The sequence below is a fragment of the Eptesicus fuscus genome, chromosome 17 (assembly GCF_027574615.1).
Source record: "Eptesicus fuscus isolate TK198812 chromosome 17, DD_ASM_mEF_20220401, whole genome shotgun sequence".
NCBI classification, from domain to species: Eukaryota; Metazoa; Chordata; class Mammalia; order Chiroptera; family Vespertilionidae; genus Eptesicus; species Eptesicus fuscus.
In genome coordinates this window covers 2,700,406-2,717,302 of record NC_072489.1, presented here as the reverse complement: position 1 = coordinate 2,717,302, position 16,897 = coordinate 2,700,406, and the positions used below count along the sequence as shown (strand labels likewise).

The 16,897-nt window shown below is 44.4% G+C and overlaps 1 protein-coding gene across 1 annotated transcript; it reads right to left on the bottom strand.

The window, feature by feature from the left end:
* Positions 1-14,227: 14,227 nt before the first annotated feature.
* FAM25A (family with sequence similarity 25 member A) lies at positions 14,228-16,654 on the bottom strand. The gene is made up of 3 exons (XM_008149071.3): positions 16,530-16,654; positions 15,308-15,370; positions 14,228-14,410 (listed from the first exon to the last, which is right to left on the bottom strand). The coding sequence occupies exons 1-3, from the start codon at positions 16,600-16,602 to the stop codon at positions 14,277-14,279; spliced, it is 270 nt and encodes an 89-aa protein (XP_008147293.1). The 5' UTR covers positions 16,603-16,654; the 3' UTR covers positions 14,228-14,276.
* Positions 16,655-16,897: the final 243 nt, after the last annotated feature.

Sequence of the window (16,897 nt, the reverse complement as noted above, 5' to 3'; positions counted from 1 at the left end):
TGTTTGTCTCTATTTTGTTAAGTTGTATGAGTTCCTTATATATTTTGGATATTAACCCTTTATCAGATGTATCATTGCCAAATATGTTCTCCCACCCAGTGGGTGCCCTTTTCATTTTTTTTAAGTAAGTCTTTATTGTTCATATTATTACAGTTGTTCCTCTTTTTTACCCTCATCGCTCCCCTCCACCCGGTTCCCACCCCACCCTCTGCCCTTACCCCCCCCCCCATTTTCCTCGTCCATAGGTGTTCGATTTTTGTACAGTCTCTTCCCGCACCCCCCACATCCCTTCCTCACAAGAATTTTCAGTCCACTCCCTTTCTATGCCCCTGATTCTATTATATTCACCAGTTTATTCTGTTCATCATATTTTTTATTCGCTTGATTTTTAGATTCACTAGTTGATAGATATGTATTTGTTGTCACTTTGTTGTTCATAATTTTTATCTTTACCTTTTTCTTCTTCTTCCTCTTGTTAAAGAATACCCTTGGGCATTTCATATAATACTGGTTTGGTGGTGATGAATTCTTTTAGCTTTTTCTTATCTGAGAAGCTCTTTATCTGACCTTCAATTCTAAATGAGAGCTTTGCTGTGTAGAATAATCTTGGTTGTAGATTTTTGCCATTCATCACTTTGAATATTTCTTGCCACTCCCTTCTGGCCTGCATAGTTTCTGTTGAAAAATCAGCTGACATTCGTATGGGTACTCCCTTGTAGGTAACTAACTGTTTTTCTCTTGCTGCTTTTAATATTCTCTCTTTGTCTTTTGCTCTTGGCATTTTAATTATGATGTTTTTTGGTGTGGTCCTCTTTGGATTCCTCTTGTTTGGGGTTCTCTGTGCTTCCTGGACTTATAAGTCTATTTCTTTCACCAGGTAGGGGAAGTTTTCAGTCATTATTTCTTCAAATTGGTTTTCAGTATCTTGCTCTCTCTCTTCTTCTGGCACCCCCATAATTCGGATGTTGGTACGCTTGAAGTTGTCCCAGAGGCTCCTTACACTATCTTCATATTTTTGAATTCTTTTTTCTTTTTGCTTTTCCAGTTGGGTGTTTTTTGCTTCTTCGTATTTCAAATCTTTGACTTGATTCTTTCGATTCTCTAGTCTGCTGTTGGATCTCTGTATATTATTTTTTATTTCAGTCAGTGTATGCTTAATTTCTAATTGGTCCTTTTTCATATCCTTGAGGGTCTCACTAAATTTCTCGGAGGTTTTTAGAAGATTCTTGAGTAACCTTATAACCATGGTTTTGAACTCTATATCCAGTATTTTGCTTTCCTCCATTTCTTTCATTTGTGACATGTGTCTTTGTCTCTGCATTTTGGCTGCTTCCCTGTGTTGATAGAGTGGCTTTGTGTGATAGGTGTCCTATAGGGCACAGTGGCTCAGCCTCCCCAGTCACCTGAGGTGGACGCTCTTGGTGCACCCCTTTGTGGACTGTGTGCACAGTCTTGGTGTAGTTAAGCCTTGATTGCTGTTGGTATCACTGGGCGGAATTGACCTCCAGACCAACTGGCTGTGAGGATCAGCTATGTCTACGCTGGGAGAACTTCTGTGCTGGAGACACCCTTATGAAGCAGGACTTGCTTCCATGGGGCTTTGGTGCTCACTGAGTCTGCCTCCTGAGTGTGTCTCTTATGGATCTGAAGAGTTGTAATCTGGATGGTCTCACTCTGACCACTGGGTGCCCTGGCTCTTGGATCTCTAAGGAGGTGCAAAGTCAACCACTGCCCAAGGCCACCCAGCAGGAGCTACAGAGAGATCTGCAGATTCCTCCTCTTTGTTTGGGGTTTGGAGGTGCCCAGATGAGGTGCAGCTGTGAAGCAATGCAGGCTGCTGATGAGCCTTAGGCCTTCTTTTGGAAACTCGGGTTCTTGACCCAGCTGCAGTTTGTTAGGTTAGCTTGCAAAAGGCCAGGCCATTCATATGCAAACGCCTCTGTGCACAGCTTGGGTGGGGTTGTAAATTGGGTGGGGCGTGGTCTCAGGGAATCACAGGCAGTGCAAACAGCAATGGTTGCTCGTTGGCCCTGCCCCCGATAGGTCCCTGGTTTTCTGTGTCCCATGGTCCCATGCAGGAACAATGAATGCTGCGACCACCTCTGAGAGAAAGCTGCCCTCATGTTCCTGTCCCGATGCCAGACAGTCCAGTTTCTCCCCGTGTGAGTCTGGGTCCCCAGAGTCTCGCCCGGTACTGAAATTAAGAGCAGTCGGGAGTTTGTATCTCCCTCCCGATTGATAAAGACCACAGCGTACCCAGTTGCCAGCCCGTTTCTGCACGAGCCTCCATACCTTCCCTCTTCCGCACCTCTGCACCTCCTACCAGTCTAGATGCACTTTTCTCTTTCCTTCTTGTTGTAGAACTTCCACTCAGCCAGCTTTCCCGTGGTTCTGGATGATATCCGTTTTTTCTTTTAGTTGTAGTTTTGATGTGGTTGTGCGAGACAGCAAGTTCAGGTGTTTACCTATGCCGCCATCTTGGTTCCTCCCTGCCCTTTTCATTTTAAAAAAAATATATTTTATTGATTTTTTACAGAGAGGAAGTGAGAGGGATAGAGAGTTAGAAACATCGATGAGAGAGAAACATCGATCAGCTGCCTCTTGCACACCCTCTACTGGGGATGTGCCCGCAACCAAGGTACATGCCCTTGACCGGAATCGAACCCAGGACCTTTCAGTCCGCAGGCCAACGCTCTATCCACTGAGCCAAACCGGTTTCAGCAGTGTCTGTCCTTTTCATTTTATTGATGGTTTCTTTTCCTGTGCAGAAGCCTTTTTTTTTCTTTTTTTTATGTAGTCCCATTTGCTTATGTTCTCCTTAGTTTCCTTTGCCTTTGGAGATGTACTTGTAAACATATTGCTACGAGAGATGTCTGAGATTTTGGTGCCTATGGTTTCTTCTAGGATTTTTATGGTTTCGTGACTTACATTTAAGTGTTTTATCCATTTTAAGTTTATTTTTGTGCATAGTGTAAGTTGCTGGTCTAGTTTCATTTTTTTGCATATATCTATCCAACACCATTTATTGGAAATTTTCCAACACCATTTATTGAATAGACTGTCTTGACTCTATTGTATGTTCTTGCCTCCTTTGTCAAATATTAATTGAGTGTAATGGCTTGGGTAGATTTCTGTGGTCTCTGTTCTGTTCCATTTATCTATATGTCTGTTCTTGTGACAGTATCAGGCTGTTTTGATTACAGTGGCTGTGTAGTATAACTTGATATCTGGTATTGTGACCCCTCCAACTTTGTTCTTTGTTCTCAATATTGCTGTTGCTATTCAGGGTCTTTTTTGGTTCCACATAAAATTTTCAAGTATTTGTTTTAGATCTGTGAAATATGCTGTTGGTATTTTAATAGGGATTGCATTGAATCTATAGGTTGCTTTGGGTAGTATGGACATTTTTAAAAATATATATTTTATTGATTTTTTACAGAGAGGAAGGGAGAGGGATAGAGAGTTAAAAACATCAATCAGCTGCCTCCTGCACACCTCCTATGGGGGATGTGCCCGCAACCAAGGTACTTGCCCTTGACTAGAATCGAACCTGGGAACTTTCAGTCCGCAGGCTGACACTCTAGCCACTGAGCCAAACCGGTTAGGGCAGTATGGACATTTTAATGATGTTAATTCTACCAATCCATAAACATGGTATATACTTCCACTTGTTTATATCTTCCTCTATCTCTTTTTTTTCAATGTCCTGTAGTTTTCCAAGTACAGGTCTTTTACTTCCTTAGTTAAGTTTATTCCTAAGTATCTTAATTTTTTGTTGCAATGGTAAATGGGATTGTTTGTTTAGTTTCTCTTTCTGAGAATTCATTATTGGTGTATAAAAATGCCATCAAGCCCTAGCCAGTTTTTCTCAGTGGTTGGAGCATCTGCCTGAGGACCGAAGGGTCCTGGGTATGATTCTGTATAAGGGCACATACTTCCTTGCATACTCTACCTTGGCTCAGGCCCTCGTCAAGGTGTGTACAGGAGGCAACACATCGATATTTCTCTCTGTCTTTTCCTCTCTCTAAATTTCAATGGACAAATGTCCTTGGGTGAAGAATATATATTCCATCAATTTTTGGATGTTGATTTTGTATTCTGCTACATTGCCAAATTCATTTATTAAATCTAGTAGTTTTTTGGTGAAGTCTTTAGGGTTTTTTATGTACAATATTATGTCATCTGTGAATAATGAGAGTTTTACTTCCTCCTTTCCAATTTGAATGCCTTTATTTCTTCTTCTTGTCTGATTTCTGTGGCTAGGACTTCCAGTACTATGTTGAATAAGAGTGGTGAAAGCAGACATCCCTGTCTTGTTTCTGTTCTTAGGGGAAATGGTTTTAGTTTTTGCCCATTGAGTATGATGTTTGCTGTAGGTTTGTCATATATATTGTTTTTTTGTTTGTTTTTTGTTTTTTTAAATATATTTTATTGATTTTTTACAGAGAGGAAGGGAGAGGGATAGAGAGTTAGAAACATGGATGAGAGAGAAACATCGATCAGCTGCCTCCTGCACACCCCCTACTGTGGATATGCCCGCAACCGAGGTACATGCCCTTGATGGGAATCGAACCTGGGACCTTTCAATCCGCAGGCCGGCACTCTATCCACTGAGCCACACCGGTCAGGGCTGTCATATATATTGTTGATATAAGGTCCTTCTATTCCCACTTTATTGAGAATTTTTATAAAAAATGGGTGTTGGATTTTGTCAAATGCTTTTTCTGCATCAATTGATATGATCATGTGATTTTTGTCTTTCTATTTGTTTATGTGATGTATCACGTTTATTGATTTGTGGATATTGTACCAGCCTTGCATCTCTGAAATAAATCCCACTTGGTCATGGTGTATGATTTTCTTGTTTTTAGAACAACTCAGCAAAATAAAATTCCTGCTTATTGTTGGACAACATTGTTTCACACATACATCAAAAAGGCTTAAATAAATAAATAAACAGCAACTTCATAGACCAAAACAGAAAAAAGGAAACCTTTTTATCTTCGGCCTTTTTAACCATCTCATACAAACCAACTGCTTATAATACAGCTAAGTACATACACAAAAAGTTACTTGAATGCTTGGAATAGATGTTGTTGTTGTTGTTGTTTTTGCTTTTTTTTTTTTTTACAAGGTTTTCTTTCTCCTTTGAGATTATAATGAACATGGTCACACCACAAATAAAGTCAGAAGTAGGACAGAGAATGCTCCAAAGGCTGGTTTGGTCATCCCAAGATCATTAAAAATGGCTGACTCCTAACAATATGTACAAAAATATAAAATGAAAATAAAAAATACAAACAAATTTTCCTTTTTTAAAGTACTTTTAAGAAAGAAAGCAGGGCCTTGGAAGCTTTGGTTCTTTTTCCTCCCCTGTTGCACATTCCCGATGTGGTTTTGGTTGGGTAGTGGAGAGTGCGTGCCATCTGCGGGGGCGCTGCCCAAGGTGGGTGGGCGGGCCGGTGGCCCGGAGTCTCTACTCAAAGGTGCCCATGTTTATGTTCTGAGATGGGAAGTGGAGGGTGAATAGGTCATGGAGGCCTTTTTTTTTAGTTTAACTTTTCCTGTTTTGCTGTCCAGTCATCCTCATGAGTCTTCTGTTTCTTGGTTCAGCTGCCCATTTGCCCGTAGCTGCCTCAGCTTCCTCATCTTCATCTCCATCCTCTTTCTCACCTTCCTCTTCCTACTCCTCCTCCCTCCTCCTCCTCCTCCCCTCCTTCTTTCTCTTCTTCATCTACCTCATTGTCAGACTCCTGCTCCCTATTTTCCTCATTAGCATTCCCATTCACAAGTGCATCTCTTCGGTTTTCTGCCTCCTCCACAACCTCCTTCTTCTCTTTAAGTCTTTGGTGGTGGTGATGGAGCTGGTGTCCACGGCCGGTCTGACATGGTGGGGCACGCTGATGATCCCATGCAGCGGATTTTTTCTAAAAAGCGAGAATTGGAGAACTCTGGTGAAGAAGCTGGGCAGTGGAAGAGGCGCGTGGCAGAAGTGGTTGCTGCGAGTGGAGATGCAGCCACAGGAACAGTGCAAAGCAGCCAGTCTGTGTGATCTTTTTAATATATTGTTGGATCCAGTCCTAGCCTGTTTGGCTCAGTAGATAGAGCCTCCATCTTCGGGCTGAAAGGTCCCAGGTTTGATTCCGGTCAAGGGCACATGCCCCAGTTTCAGGCTCCATCCTCAGTAGGAGGCAAGCAGGAGGTAGCCAATCAATGGTTTTCTCTCATCATTGATGTTTCTATCTCTCTCTCCCTCACCCTTCCTCTCTGAAATCAACAACAAATATATATATATATATATATATATATATATATATATATATATCTATATATATATATATATGGCTAATATGCTAAGTGTCCAACCATTCAACCAGTAGCTATGATGCACACTGATCACCAGGGGGCAGACACTCAACACAGGAACTGCCCTGACGTGCATTAGTCATTTGCAGAGAAATGGCACTGCAGATCTGACGCCCAGAAAGCAACACCCGGCTTTCCCCAAGTGGGATACAGGCCCCGCCAGCACCATGGAGTGACAGCCCACCAAATCGCATCCAACACTGCTGAGACCCCATGGCGAAAAATGCAGCCCACAGCCCAGCCCAGCCTGGAAACTGTGGGCGCCGGGTAATGACGTCACGTAGCAATGCCCGGCTTCCTCTCCCTAGCAACTAATCTCCTTGGAGTTTCTTCAGCCCAGGAATTTGACTTGCTTTACCGCCAGGTGCAAACATTTTACACTTAACCAAATATCTGTGAAGCGTTTTCCCTTGCCGCATCTCATTTGATCCTCACAGAAGTCCTGGAGTAGGTAGATAGGAGACTTGGTAGAATCCTAATTTCTTTTCATTAGCTGGAAAATGGAGATTTAGAAACTTGATCCAAGTGAAAAGAAGTAAGAAATGGTGCAACTTGAAAATGACTTCAGGTTTTCTCACTGTGCAGAACATAGTCAAACACTTCTGCAGTTAAATATTTTACCTTTTGTTCTCCATGAGTGATCTACAATAATAATTTGCTTCGTATTGATATTTACTGTTGTGTTGTTGAAAATTACCTGAAAGAGAAGTTGGGTGCTTCACTGGGCTGGAAAAAGTTTAGCTAAATCAGAAAGCAGGTCTAATTAAGCAAGTTTATTCTATATCTATAAAGCTCTCACTAGTGCCAAGTGCACATGTGTGTTTTGATCTGTGATTGTCAATTGTGAATTTGGTTGACACTTCTATAATAGAGAAAGGGCAAATAGTGATATTAAAATATTTCTTCTAATTAATTTCCCTTCAATGTGCACAAATTCGTGCACTGGGCCCCTAGTGTGTGTGTGTGTGTGTGTGTGTGTGTGTGTGTGTGTGTGTGTACTATATTTTCCAGCGTATAAGACGACTGGGCATATAAGACGAACCCCAACTTTTCAAGTTAAAATATAAAGTTTGGGATATACTCTCCGTATAAGACTACCCCTCTTCCAACGCACACCAAATAAAAATGAAGGCATGTGCTGGGGGGTAGGGGAGGCTGGGGGTAGATCAAGGGGGGGAAAAAAAGGAGACATGTACTACTATTTGTAATACTTTAAACAATAAAAGAAAAAAAAAAACGACACCTGGCGTATAAGACGACCCCCAACTTTTGAGAAGATTTTCCTGGGTTAAAAAGTTGTCTTATATGCCAGAAAATATGGTATATATATATATATATATATATATGTGTGTGTGTGTGTGTGTGTGTGTGTGTGTGTGTGTGTGTGTGTGTATTTTGCTGGATATGATTTGCTAATATTTTGTTGAGGATTTTAGCATCTATGCACATCAGGGATATTTGCCTGTAATTCTCTTTCTCTGTCGCTTCTTCATCTGATTTTAGGATAATGCTGGCCTCATTAAAAAAAAGAAAAGAAAAAATGCTTGGGCCCCGCTGTCGTGGCTCAGTAGTTGAGCATGGACCTATGAACCAGAAGGTCATGGTTTAATTCCCAGTCAGGGCACATGCCTTGGTTTAAGGCTCAGTCCCCAGTGCGGGGTGTGCAGGAGGCAGCCAACCAATGATTCTCTCTCATCATTGATGTTTTTATCTCTCTGTCTTCCTTCCTCTCTGAAAACAATAAGAAATGTATTTTTTTAAAAGAGCTTGGAAGTGTTTCTTCCTCTTGGATTTTTTGGAATATTTTGAGGAGTATAGGTGTTAGTTCTTTAAATGTTTGGTAAAACTCCCCTGAGAAGCCACCCAGACAAGGGCATTAGTTTGCTGGGAGTTTTTTTTTTTATTACTGCTTTTATTTCATTGGTTGTTATTGGCCTATTCAGTTTTTCTGATTCCTGCTGATTCACTTTTGGGAGATTGTATTTTTCTAGGAATTTGTCCATTTCATCCACATTGTCTAGGTTGTTGGCATATAGTCGTTCATAGTATTTTCTTACAATCCTTTGTATTTCTGCAGTGTCAGTTGTTACTTCACTGCTTTCATTACCGATTTTATTTATTTGGGTCTTCTCTCTTTGTTTCTTGATGAGTCTAGCTAATGGTTCATCAATCATCTTTATCTTTTCAAAGAACCAGCTTTTGGTTTCATTGATTTTATATATTGGTTGTTTATTTTTAGTCTCTATGCCATCTATTTCTGCTCTAATCTTTATTATTTCCTTCCTTCTGCTTACTCTGAGTTTTTCTTGTTGTTCTCTTTCTAATTCTTTAAGTTGTAAGGATAAATAGTTTATTATTAATTTTTCTTGGTTGTTTTTTTAGGTAGGCCTCTAGTGCTATGAACTTCCCTCTTAGGACTGCTTTAGCTGTGTCCCAGAGATTTTGGGTTGTTGTGTGTTCATGTTCATTTGTTTCCAAGAGATTTTTTTATTTCTTTCTTGTTCTCATTGGTAACCTATTCATTTATATATATAAAAGCCTAAGCGATTGTTATGACCAAATGACCGGAACAACCAGAACGACTGATCGACCAGTTGCTATGATGCACATTGACCACCAGGAGGCAGACACTCAATGCAGGAGCTGCCCCCTGGTGGTCAGTGTGATCCCACAGCCAACCTCCCACCACAGCCACTCCCCCCAGCTGGCTGGCCTGCCTCCTGCAGCCCCTCCCACTGGCTGGCCAATGTCTCATGGCCCCTCCCCCGCTGGCCAACCTCCTGAAACCCCTTCCCCCAACCAGCTGGCTCCCCCATTGGCCCCAACTGGGGGGTGGGCCGGCCAACCTCCCGTGGCCCTTCCCCCTGGCTAGCCCCCCTGCCTCCCCACCATAGGCCTTGATTGCTGGCCAAGCCAAGGGACCCCACCCATGCCCAAATTTGTGCACCGGGCCCCTAGTTGTTTAATAACATGCTATTTAGCCTTCATGTGTTTGAATGTTTTTGAGTGCTTTTACTGTAATTGATTTCTAATTTTATTCCACTGTGATCTGAGAAGATGCTTGATATGATTTCAGTCTTCTTGAACTTGCAGAGACTTGTTTTGTGTCCTAACATGTGGTCTATCTTGGTGAATGACTCATATGCACTTGAGAAGAATGTATATTCTGCAGCTTTGGAGTGAAATGTTCTATAAATGTCCATTAAATCCATCTGATCCAGTGTGTCATTTAGAGTCACTGTTTCCTTGTTAAGTTTTTGTCTGGCAGATCTATCCAATGAAGTCAGCAGGGTGTTAAAGTCCCCTACCATGACTGTATTGTTGTCGATCTCTCTCTTAACTTCCTCTAGAAGTTTTTTTTATATATATTTAGGTGCTCCTATAGTGGTTATATATGTGTTTACCAGCGTTATATCCTCCTGTTGGATTGATCTCTTTAGTATTATGTAGGGACCTTTGTTGTCTCTTGTGATGGCCTTCATTTTGAAATCTATTTTGTCAGATATGAGTATTGCTACCCATCTTTTTTTTCTTTTTCTTTTGCATGGAAAGTGTTTTTCCATCCCTTCACTCTCATCCAGTGTGACTCTTTTGTTCTGAAGTGGGTGTCTTGTACACAGCATATAGTTGGGTCATGTTTTTGTATTCATGCAGCTACCCTATGCCTTTTGATTGGAGCATTTAATCTATTTACATTTAAGATTATTATTGACTAGAGGCCCAGCACGAAATGTGTGCACTGAGGGGGATCCCCTCAGCCCGGGTGCGCCCTCTCACAGTCCAGGAGTGTTCAGGGAATGTCTGACTGATGGCTTAGGCCCACTCCCTCCATGCCTAAGTCATTAGTCAGACATCCTTAGTGCTGCGTGGAGGCAGGAGAAACTCCTGCTACTGCTGCTGCGCTCACCAGTTGTGAGCCCGGCTTCTGGCTGAGCAGTGCTCCCCCTGTGGAAGTGCACTGGCCACCAGGAGACAGCTCCTGTATTGAGTGTCTGCCCCCTGGTGGTCAGTATGCGTCATAGCGACTGGTCATTCTGTCATTCAATCAATTTGCATATTAGCCTTTTATTATATAGGATAAGTACTTATTGCCATTTTAATGCTGTATGCCTAGATTCTCTCTCTCTCTTCTCTCTCTCCCTCTTTCTCTCTTTTTCTTCTTCTCATTACATTAGTCCCTTTAAGCATTTCTTTTTTATTTTATTTTATTTATTTATTTTTTAAATTACTTTATTGATTAAGGTATCACATATTTGTCCTCGTCCCCCCATTTCCATCCCACCCCCCTCCCCACACATGCCCCCACCCCCCTGTTGTCCTTAACCGCTGGTTGGGCTCATATGTCTGCACACAAGTCCTTTGGTTGATCTCCCCCTTTACCCCCACCCTTCCCTACCCTCCCCCCGAGGCCCGACAGTCTGATCCATGCCTCCTTGTTTCTGGGTCTGTTCTTGTTCATCAGTCTATGTTGTTCATTATTTCCCCTAGATGAGTGAGATCATGTGCTATTAGAAATACACTTATAAGAACCGAAAATGAGACAAGCAATAATGGTTATGGTGACAGGCAAATGAATCGGTCTGTAGTGAGTTTCTTTCTGGGCCAACAGTTCTTTTGAGACCCAATTTCAATGTCTAACAGTTCCTTATGTGTACATGTCAGCACTGACATTTCAGTTCTGGATGGTGGACAACTGGTGGTAATGCAGGTCCGACTCTGTCTGGTTTGGTCCTGGGCAATCTGCAGTGATGCACAGCTGCTAACTGTTAGTATGGGAAGGCCACATCAGCGTCTTCTGTCTCTGGACTGCTTCTCTTCTGTCTTCATGGCTGGAGTAGTCCTGTCGATTCCTCTCTTGCTAGAATCCACATGGTCTCAGAGTTGTTTTCTGAAAATATACAAACATATTCTCGACCAAAAGTTAATAAATGAATATTTTCTATAAATTTGACTTGTGATCCTTTTTCATTTTTTTGCCCTTTAGCATTTCTTGTAGTGCTGTTTTTTGTTTTTGTTTTGTTTTTTGTTTGTCTGGGAAGCTCTTTATTTCACCACCTATTTTGAATGATAGCCTTGCTGGATATAGTAATCTCGGTTTAAGATCCTTACTTTTCATTACCTTGAGTACTTCATGCCATTCCCTATAGAGTGTCTGATGAGAAACAGCTGACAGCCTTATTCGAGCTCCTTTGTAGGTAAAAGTTTGCTTTTCTCTTGGTGCCTTTAAAGATTCTCTCTTTGTCTTTAATTTTTGGCATTTTAATTATGATGTGTCTGTACATGGGCCTGTTTGTGTTCTTCTTGCTTGGGATTCTCTGTGCCTCCTTAACCAGTGTGACTTTTCTTTCACCATATTGGAGAAGTCTTCTGCCATTATTTCTTCAAACACATTCTCTATCCTTTGCAAACTTTATTCTCCTTCTAGCACACCTATTATGTGAATCTTGTTAAGTATCATGTTGTCCCAAAGTTCCCTTAAGCTGTCCTCCTTTTTTTAAATTGTTTTTTTTTGTTTGTTTCTCTAATTGAGTGAATTTTTCTACTCTGTCTTCTAATTCACTTGGCTTGCCCTAATCTGCTGTGTATTCCTTCCACTATGTTCTTTATTAGTGCTATCTTATCCTTCATAGTTACTATATCTTTTCTCATGCTGTTGAGCATCTTTGCCATCATTATTCTGAGCCCGATGTCTGATAAAGTTCTTATCTCTATTTCATTTAGCTCTTCTTCTGAATTTTCTTGTTCTTTCATGTTTTGTTGTTGTTGTTGTTGTTGTTGTTGTTGTTGTTTTTGTCTCTCCATTTTGGCTCCCTATATTAGGTGGATCTGCCATGCTTCCAATCTCTAGTGCAGGACAGTGTCAAATGATGTTTCTGACTAATTAGATCAGGCAAAGACTCAAAGCCTCCAGAGACCCACCTCTGCTTGCAGATTGATTGGATTCAGTCATGACTAGCCTCAGGCAATAGTCCACAGGTGGAGTGAGAAGTTTTCCAATAGGGTGGGGCAATTGCTTCTTCCTGGAGGCTAATTGTTATTCTCAATCTCTTAATGGGCCTCAGAAACTCAACAGGGTGGGGCAAGAGGTTTTCTAATAGGGTGGGGCCACTGTCTTCCCCACAAGCAAAAACTGCCTGGATAGCAAAGATCTACCTAAGAAAGTTGCCCTCCGAAGCATGAGAGAATGACTCAGCACAGGAAACCAGGGTGTCTGCCTTCTGAGGTCTAACCCCAAAGCTTCCAACCCTGGCTTCTGTTCACAAAGCTCTAGTCCACTCTGCCCTCCCTCTACTGGAGCACAAGCTGAGTGGCTGCACACAGAATTGTGTGTGTTGGCCCTTTAAGAGGATGACTGCATTTTCAGCAGTCAGGCAGACAGCAACCCTGCTATTTTTCACAGCCATGTGAAAAATATGTGGGCACCTTTTTCAGTTCTGGTGGTCTCTTCTGGGAATTTCTCAGTTCTGGTGATCTCTTCTCAGCTTGAGAATTAGACCCCAGAGTTCTCAGTGGCAACCCCCACACCTGAGACATGTCTCCAGGCTGCTGTCTATGGGAGCCTGGCCAGCTCTTTCGTGCCTCTGCCCTTCCTACCAGTCTCTATGCAGTGTCCACTTTCTGTCCTTGGTTATCAGGGTTCTCTCCAGCTAGTCTTCATTTGATTGTTCAGGATGGTATTTTTTTATTTTTATTTTAGTTGTAATTACAGTTTGGTCCAGGGAGCATGTCTGTGTAGCATCCTCATTTACTTTTTTAAAATCCAATGTTAAACTAAATGCTACTTAAACATATGTTTAACCTTAATGGTAATGACCTACTTGTGGCAGGAAGGAGAAAAAGCCAAGTATTCTTGCCCACCAATTAGGCCTAACACAAGTGTCAGAAGTGAGATTCAACAGTGGCTTCAACAACCAATAAGCAGTAGCTTCATTCTTCCTTGGCCTGATTTTGTGACTGACCAGCAGACAAGCTTCTCCAAAGCCTCTTTCAGAATGTGAAGCATCTCAAACTGTCTGAACCTGTCCTGCTGGCCTGTCAATCAAGTTGGTCTGTGATCTTCCTGAATCCTGTACAAACATTTCAAGGAAAACCCAAAGAATATGTAAGCCACAGTCTCAGTGACTTCCTTTACCACTTTGTCCCCTGTCTCCTGGGCCTTCTTGAAGGCTTCGGCAATGGCTGAATTATGGTCCTCCCGTAGGACATCCCGAAGCACTGAGGTGTCTGAAAGCTACATGTAGTTTCTGGGAAAGGAATCTTCTAAGAAATGTCGCATAGCCCTAGCTGGTTTGGCTCAGTGAATAGGGCGTCGGCCTGTGGGCTGAAGGGTCCCAGGTTTGATTCTGGTCAAGGGCATGTACCTCAGTTACAGGCTCCCAGACCTGTTTGGGCGCGTGGGGGTGGCAACCAACTGATGTGTTTCTTTCACATCGGTGTTTCTCTCTGTCTCTCCCTCTCCCTTCCACTCTGAAAATCAATGGAAAAAATATCCTCAGATGAGGATTAGGAAGGAAGGAAGGAAGGAAGGAAGGAAGGAAGGAAGGAAGGAAGGAAGGAAGGAAGGAAGGAAGGAAGGAAGAAAAAGAAAGAAAGAAAGAAAGAAAGAAAGAAAGAAAGAAGGAAGGAAGGAAGGAAGGAAGGAAGGAAGGAAGGAAGGAAGGAAGAAAGAAAGAAAGAAAGAAAGAAAGAAAGAAAGAAAGAAAGAAAGAAAGAAAGAAAGAAAGAAAGAAAGAAAGAAAGAAAGAAAGAACACCTCTGAGTAACGGGACTATCTGAGCCCCGCGGGTGTCAGTGTTTTCCAGCAGGTGACGGGACACGGACAGTGCTTCCTCTGCATGGAATAAACCCAGGGCACAGTGTACACATTTCACAGCTTTTTATTGAGCTTCAGGAAGGGTCTGCGGGCGTGGTCACTGCCCCAATTTACCCAGGCCTTCCGCTGCGTGGGTGACAGCATTTGTGACTGTGTGGGTCACAGTCTCAGTGACTTCCTTTACCACTTTGTCCCCTGTCTCCTGGGCCTTCTTGAAGGCTTCGGCAATGGCTGTCAGCAAGAAAGAGGAATAATGTCTGGGTGAGCAAAGTGAACATTCGAGCCACTTGCCGGGCTGTGTCCCCTGCAGTGGCCTGCGGGATGTGGCTGTCTTCCTGGGCCATGCCCTGGAGGAGCCCCAGTGGGGTGGAGGGCAACAGAGCTCCTGAGGAATGTGTGCAAATTTTGTTTTATTTCCCCAAACAGCTTGCATTTCTGACTTCAGTTGTGAGACTGAGCGCCTGCTCACATGCCTTTTCCTATGAACTACCGCTATATCTCCTGACCATTTCTATGTTGGGTTATCATTTCCACTACAAATATTTCCCCTCAGCTTGTGGTTTTTCTTTGGCTTAGAGTATAATTTTTTTTATTATGGAAAATTTGAAGTATTATTGTCAGATTTATCTAACATTTCCTCTATGGTTGTTGGGTTTTCTGTCATAGTTAAAAAAAAGACCCCACTCTGAGATTATGTTAAAATCTCCTATGCACTCCTCTAACAATTTAATAATTTCATGTATTTATATTTAAGTCCTTGATTCACTTGGAATTTATTTTGTTGTAAGGAATGAGGTGCACTTATACTTTTTACATAGTTGTACTCACAGTACACATACACATACAAACATTTATGTAAATATGCGTTTAGATAAGTGTATAATTTTATGTCTTGAATGCTTTGTCCCAGCGAGCTGCCGCACTGCCTTTTGTGACATAGTCTCAACGTCCCACAGAGAGGCCTGTCGGGCTGGGGCCTGCCTTAGTAAGGCTGGCTCTGGGGCCTCAGATGGTGTGATAATTGCATGCCATCCGAAAGGGTGCAGCATCTGGGTCAGGGTGAGTCAGAGAGCAGGCTGCTCCCAGCCCCTCGCTTCCCTCCTCCCTCCTTCCCGGCCCCCACCATACCTTTCTCTCCAGCCTCCTTGGCATGCTCCACCACCTCCTTCACCACCCCCTCCACGGCATGAACTGAAAAGGTGAGACAAGCCCAGAGTGAGAGCCCGCGGGCAGCTCCTCCCTGCAGGGCTCAGGCAGCGCTGGGTGCCCTGAATGCAGCTCTGGGTGCTGCCCAGCCAGGACCGGCTGGCTCAAGGGAAGGACCCTCAGCTTGCTTCTTGAGGAGGATGCTGTGGGGAGGGCCTGGCTGTTGGGAGAGAGGCTGAGTTAGGCAAACAGGAGCACAGAGCCCTCCATGGCCCTCAGCCTGGTGCAGCCTGGAATGCCAACGAGCAGGCCCTCCTGCCAGCTAGGAACTGGTGCCAAGGCTGAGCCTGTTTCCCATGTTATCACACCTCGCAGGCGTGCTGCCATCCTGCCTCAAGCCAGATGGAGACTGCAGGGAATGCCAAGTCCAGAGCTTCCTCCAGCAAAACCAGTTCCCCAAAGCCGTCCCTCCAGCAGCAGGGGACTGTCTGCCCACCTCGAAGTGTGAGTGCCAGCCTGCTAGGACCTGAGGAATTGGAGTCAGGAGAACTGGCCTGATCTTAAACGCCCCTCCACTGCCTGGTTCCTCATCCGTGAATGGGAGTCCTAGACATGCAGAGGCCAGTGAAGGAGGAAAGAGGCCGCTCAACGCCGGCACAGAGGTAACCGAGGAAATACGGACATATGCCGCCATTTGGAGAGAGAAGAGCAAACTTAAATGTCCGCTGTGGGACCTGGATCCCCTCCCCAGCAGGGCTGCTGGCGTCTGCATTCACAAAGGGCTTCCCCCTCCCTTTGCCTGGACAGGATATTCCAGTTAGGCTGCGGGATGGCAAGGCTCCCAGGTTTCCAGAAGGAAGTGTCCAAGCCACCAGCTGCTCCCCTGGTGGGAGCACCGCACTCCAGTTCCAGCACACCAGGGCCCTAGATCTCCGGGCAGGGCTGGGCTCCCCTCCATCCCACCCACCCCTACCCGGGCTTCCTCTGAGATGGCCTCCCTCCTGCCCTCAGCCACGGGGACCCTCCTGGCTCTACCCCAAACAGCCCTCCTCAGCTTCTGCACCCTCTCCCCATCCCATCCTGATGGGTCTGATTGCCCAGGGCTCCCCATGGGGTCAAGGCCTGCCCCCAAACTGCGGGGATCAGCTTCGAACAGGCCCAGGCAAGTGGGTCCCCAGCCCCCAGCCTGAGCCCAGGTCCTTACCGGCTTCCTCCGTGGCCTTCTCAGTGCGGTGGGCCAAGCCCTCAGCAGCAAGCTTCCCCAGGCCTCCCAGCATGGCGCAGGACCGTGAGGACCAAGGAGGATGCCGGGCCCGGGCCAGCGCGCTTTTATAGCCGCCTCTGGGGCACCAGCCCTCCCGCAGAGGTCAGGGTGAGTCAGCGCAGGAGGACAGGCCGGGTGGGGCACCCTAATGCTCTGGCTGTGACCCTGCCCTCTGGCAGCATGACCCCGCACCCTGCCTTCTGGGACCCTGTGAGGGTCAGGGACGCAGCAGGACCAAGGCCAGACAAGGTCAGCCGGGGCGCGCTCCTCCGGCGGAGGCCGAGCGCCTGGAGGAAGAGGCAGCAGCT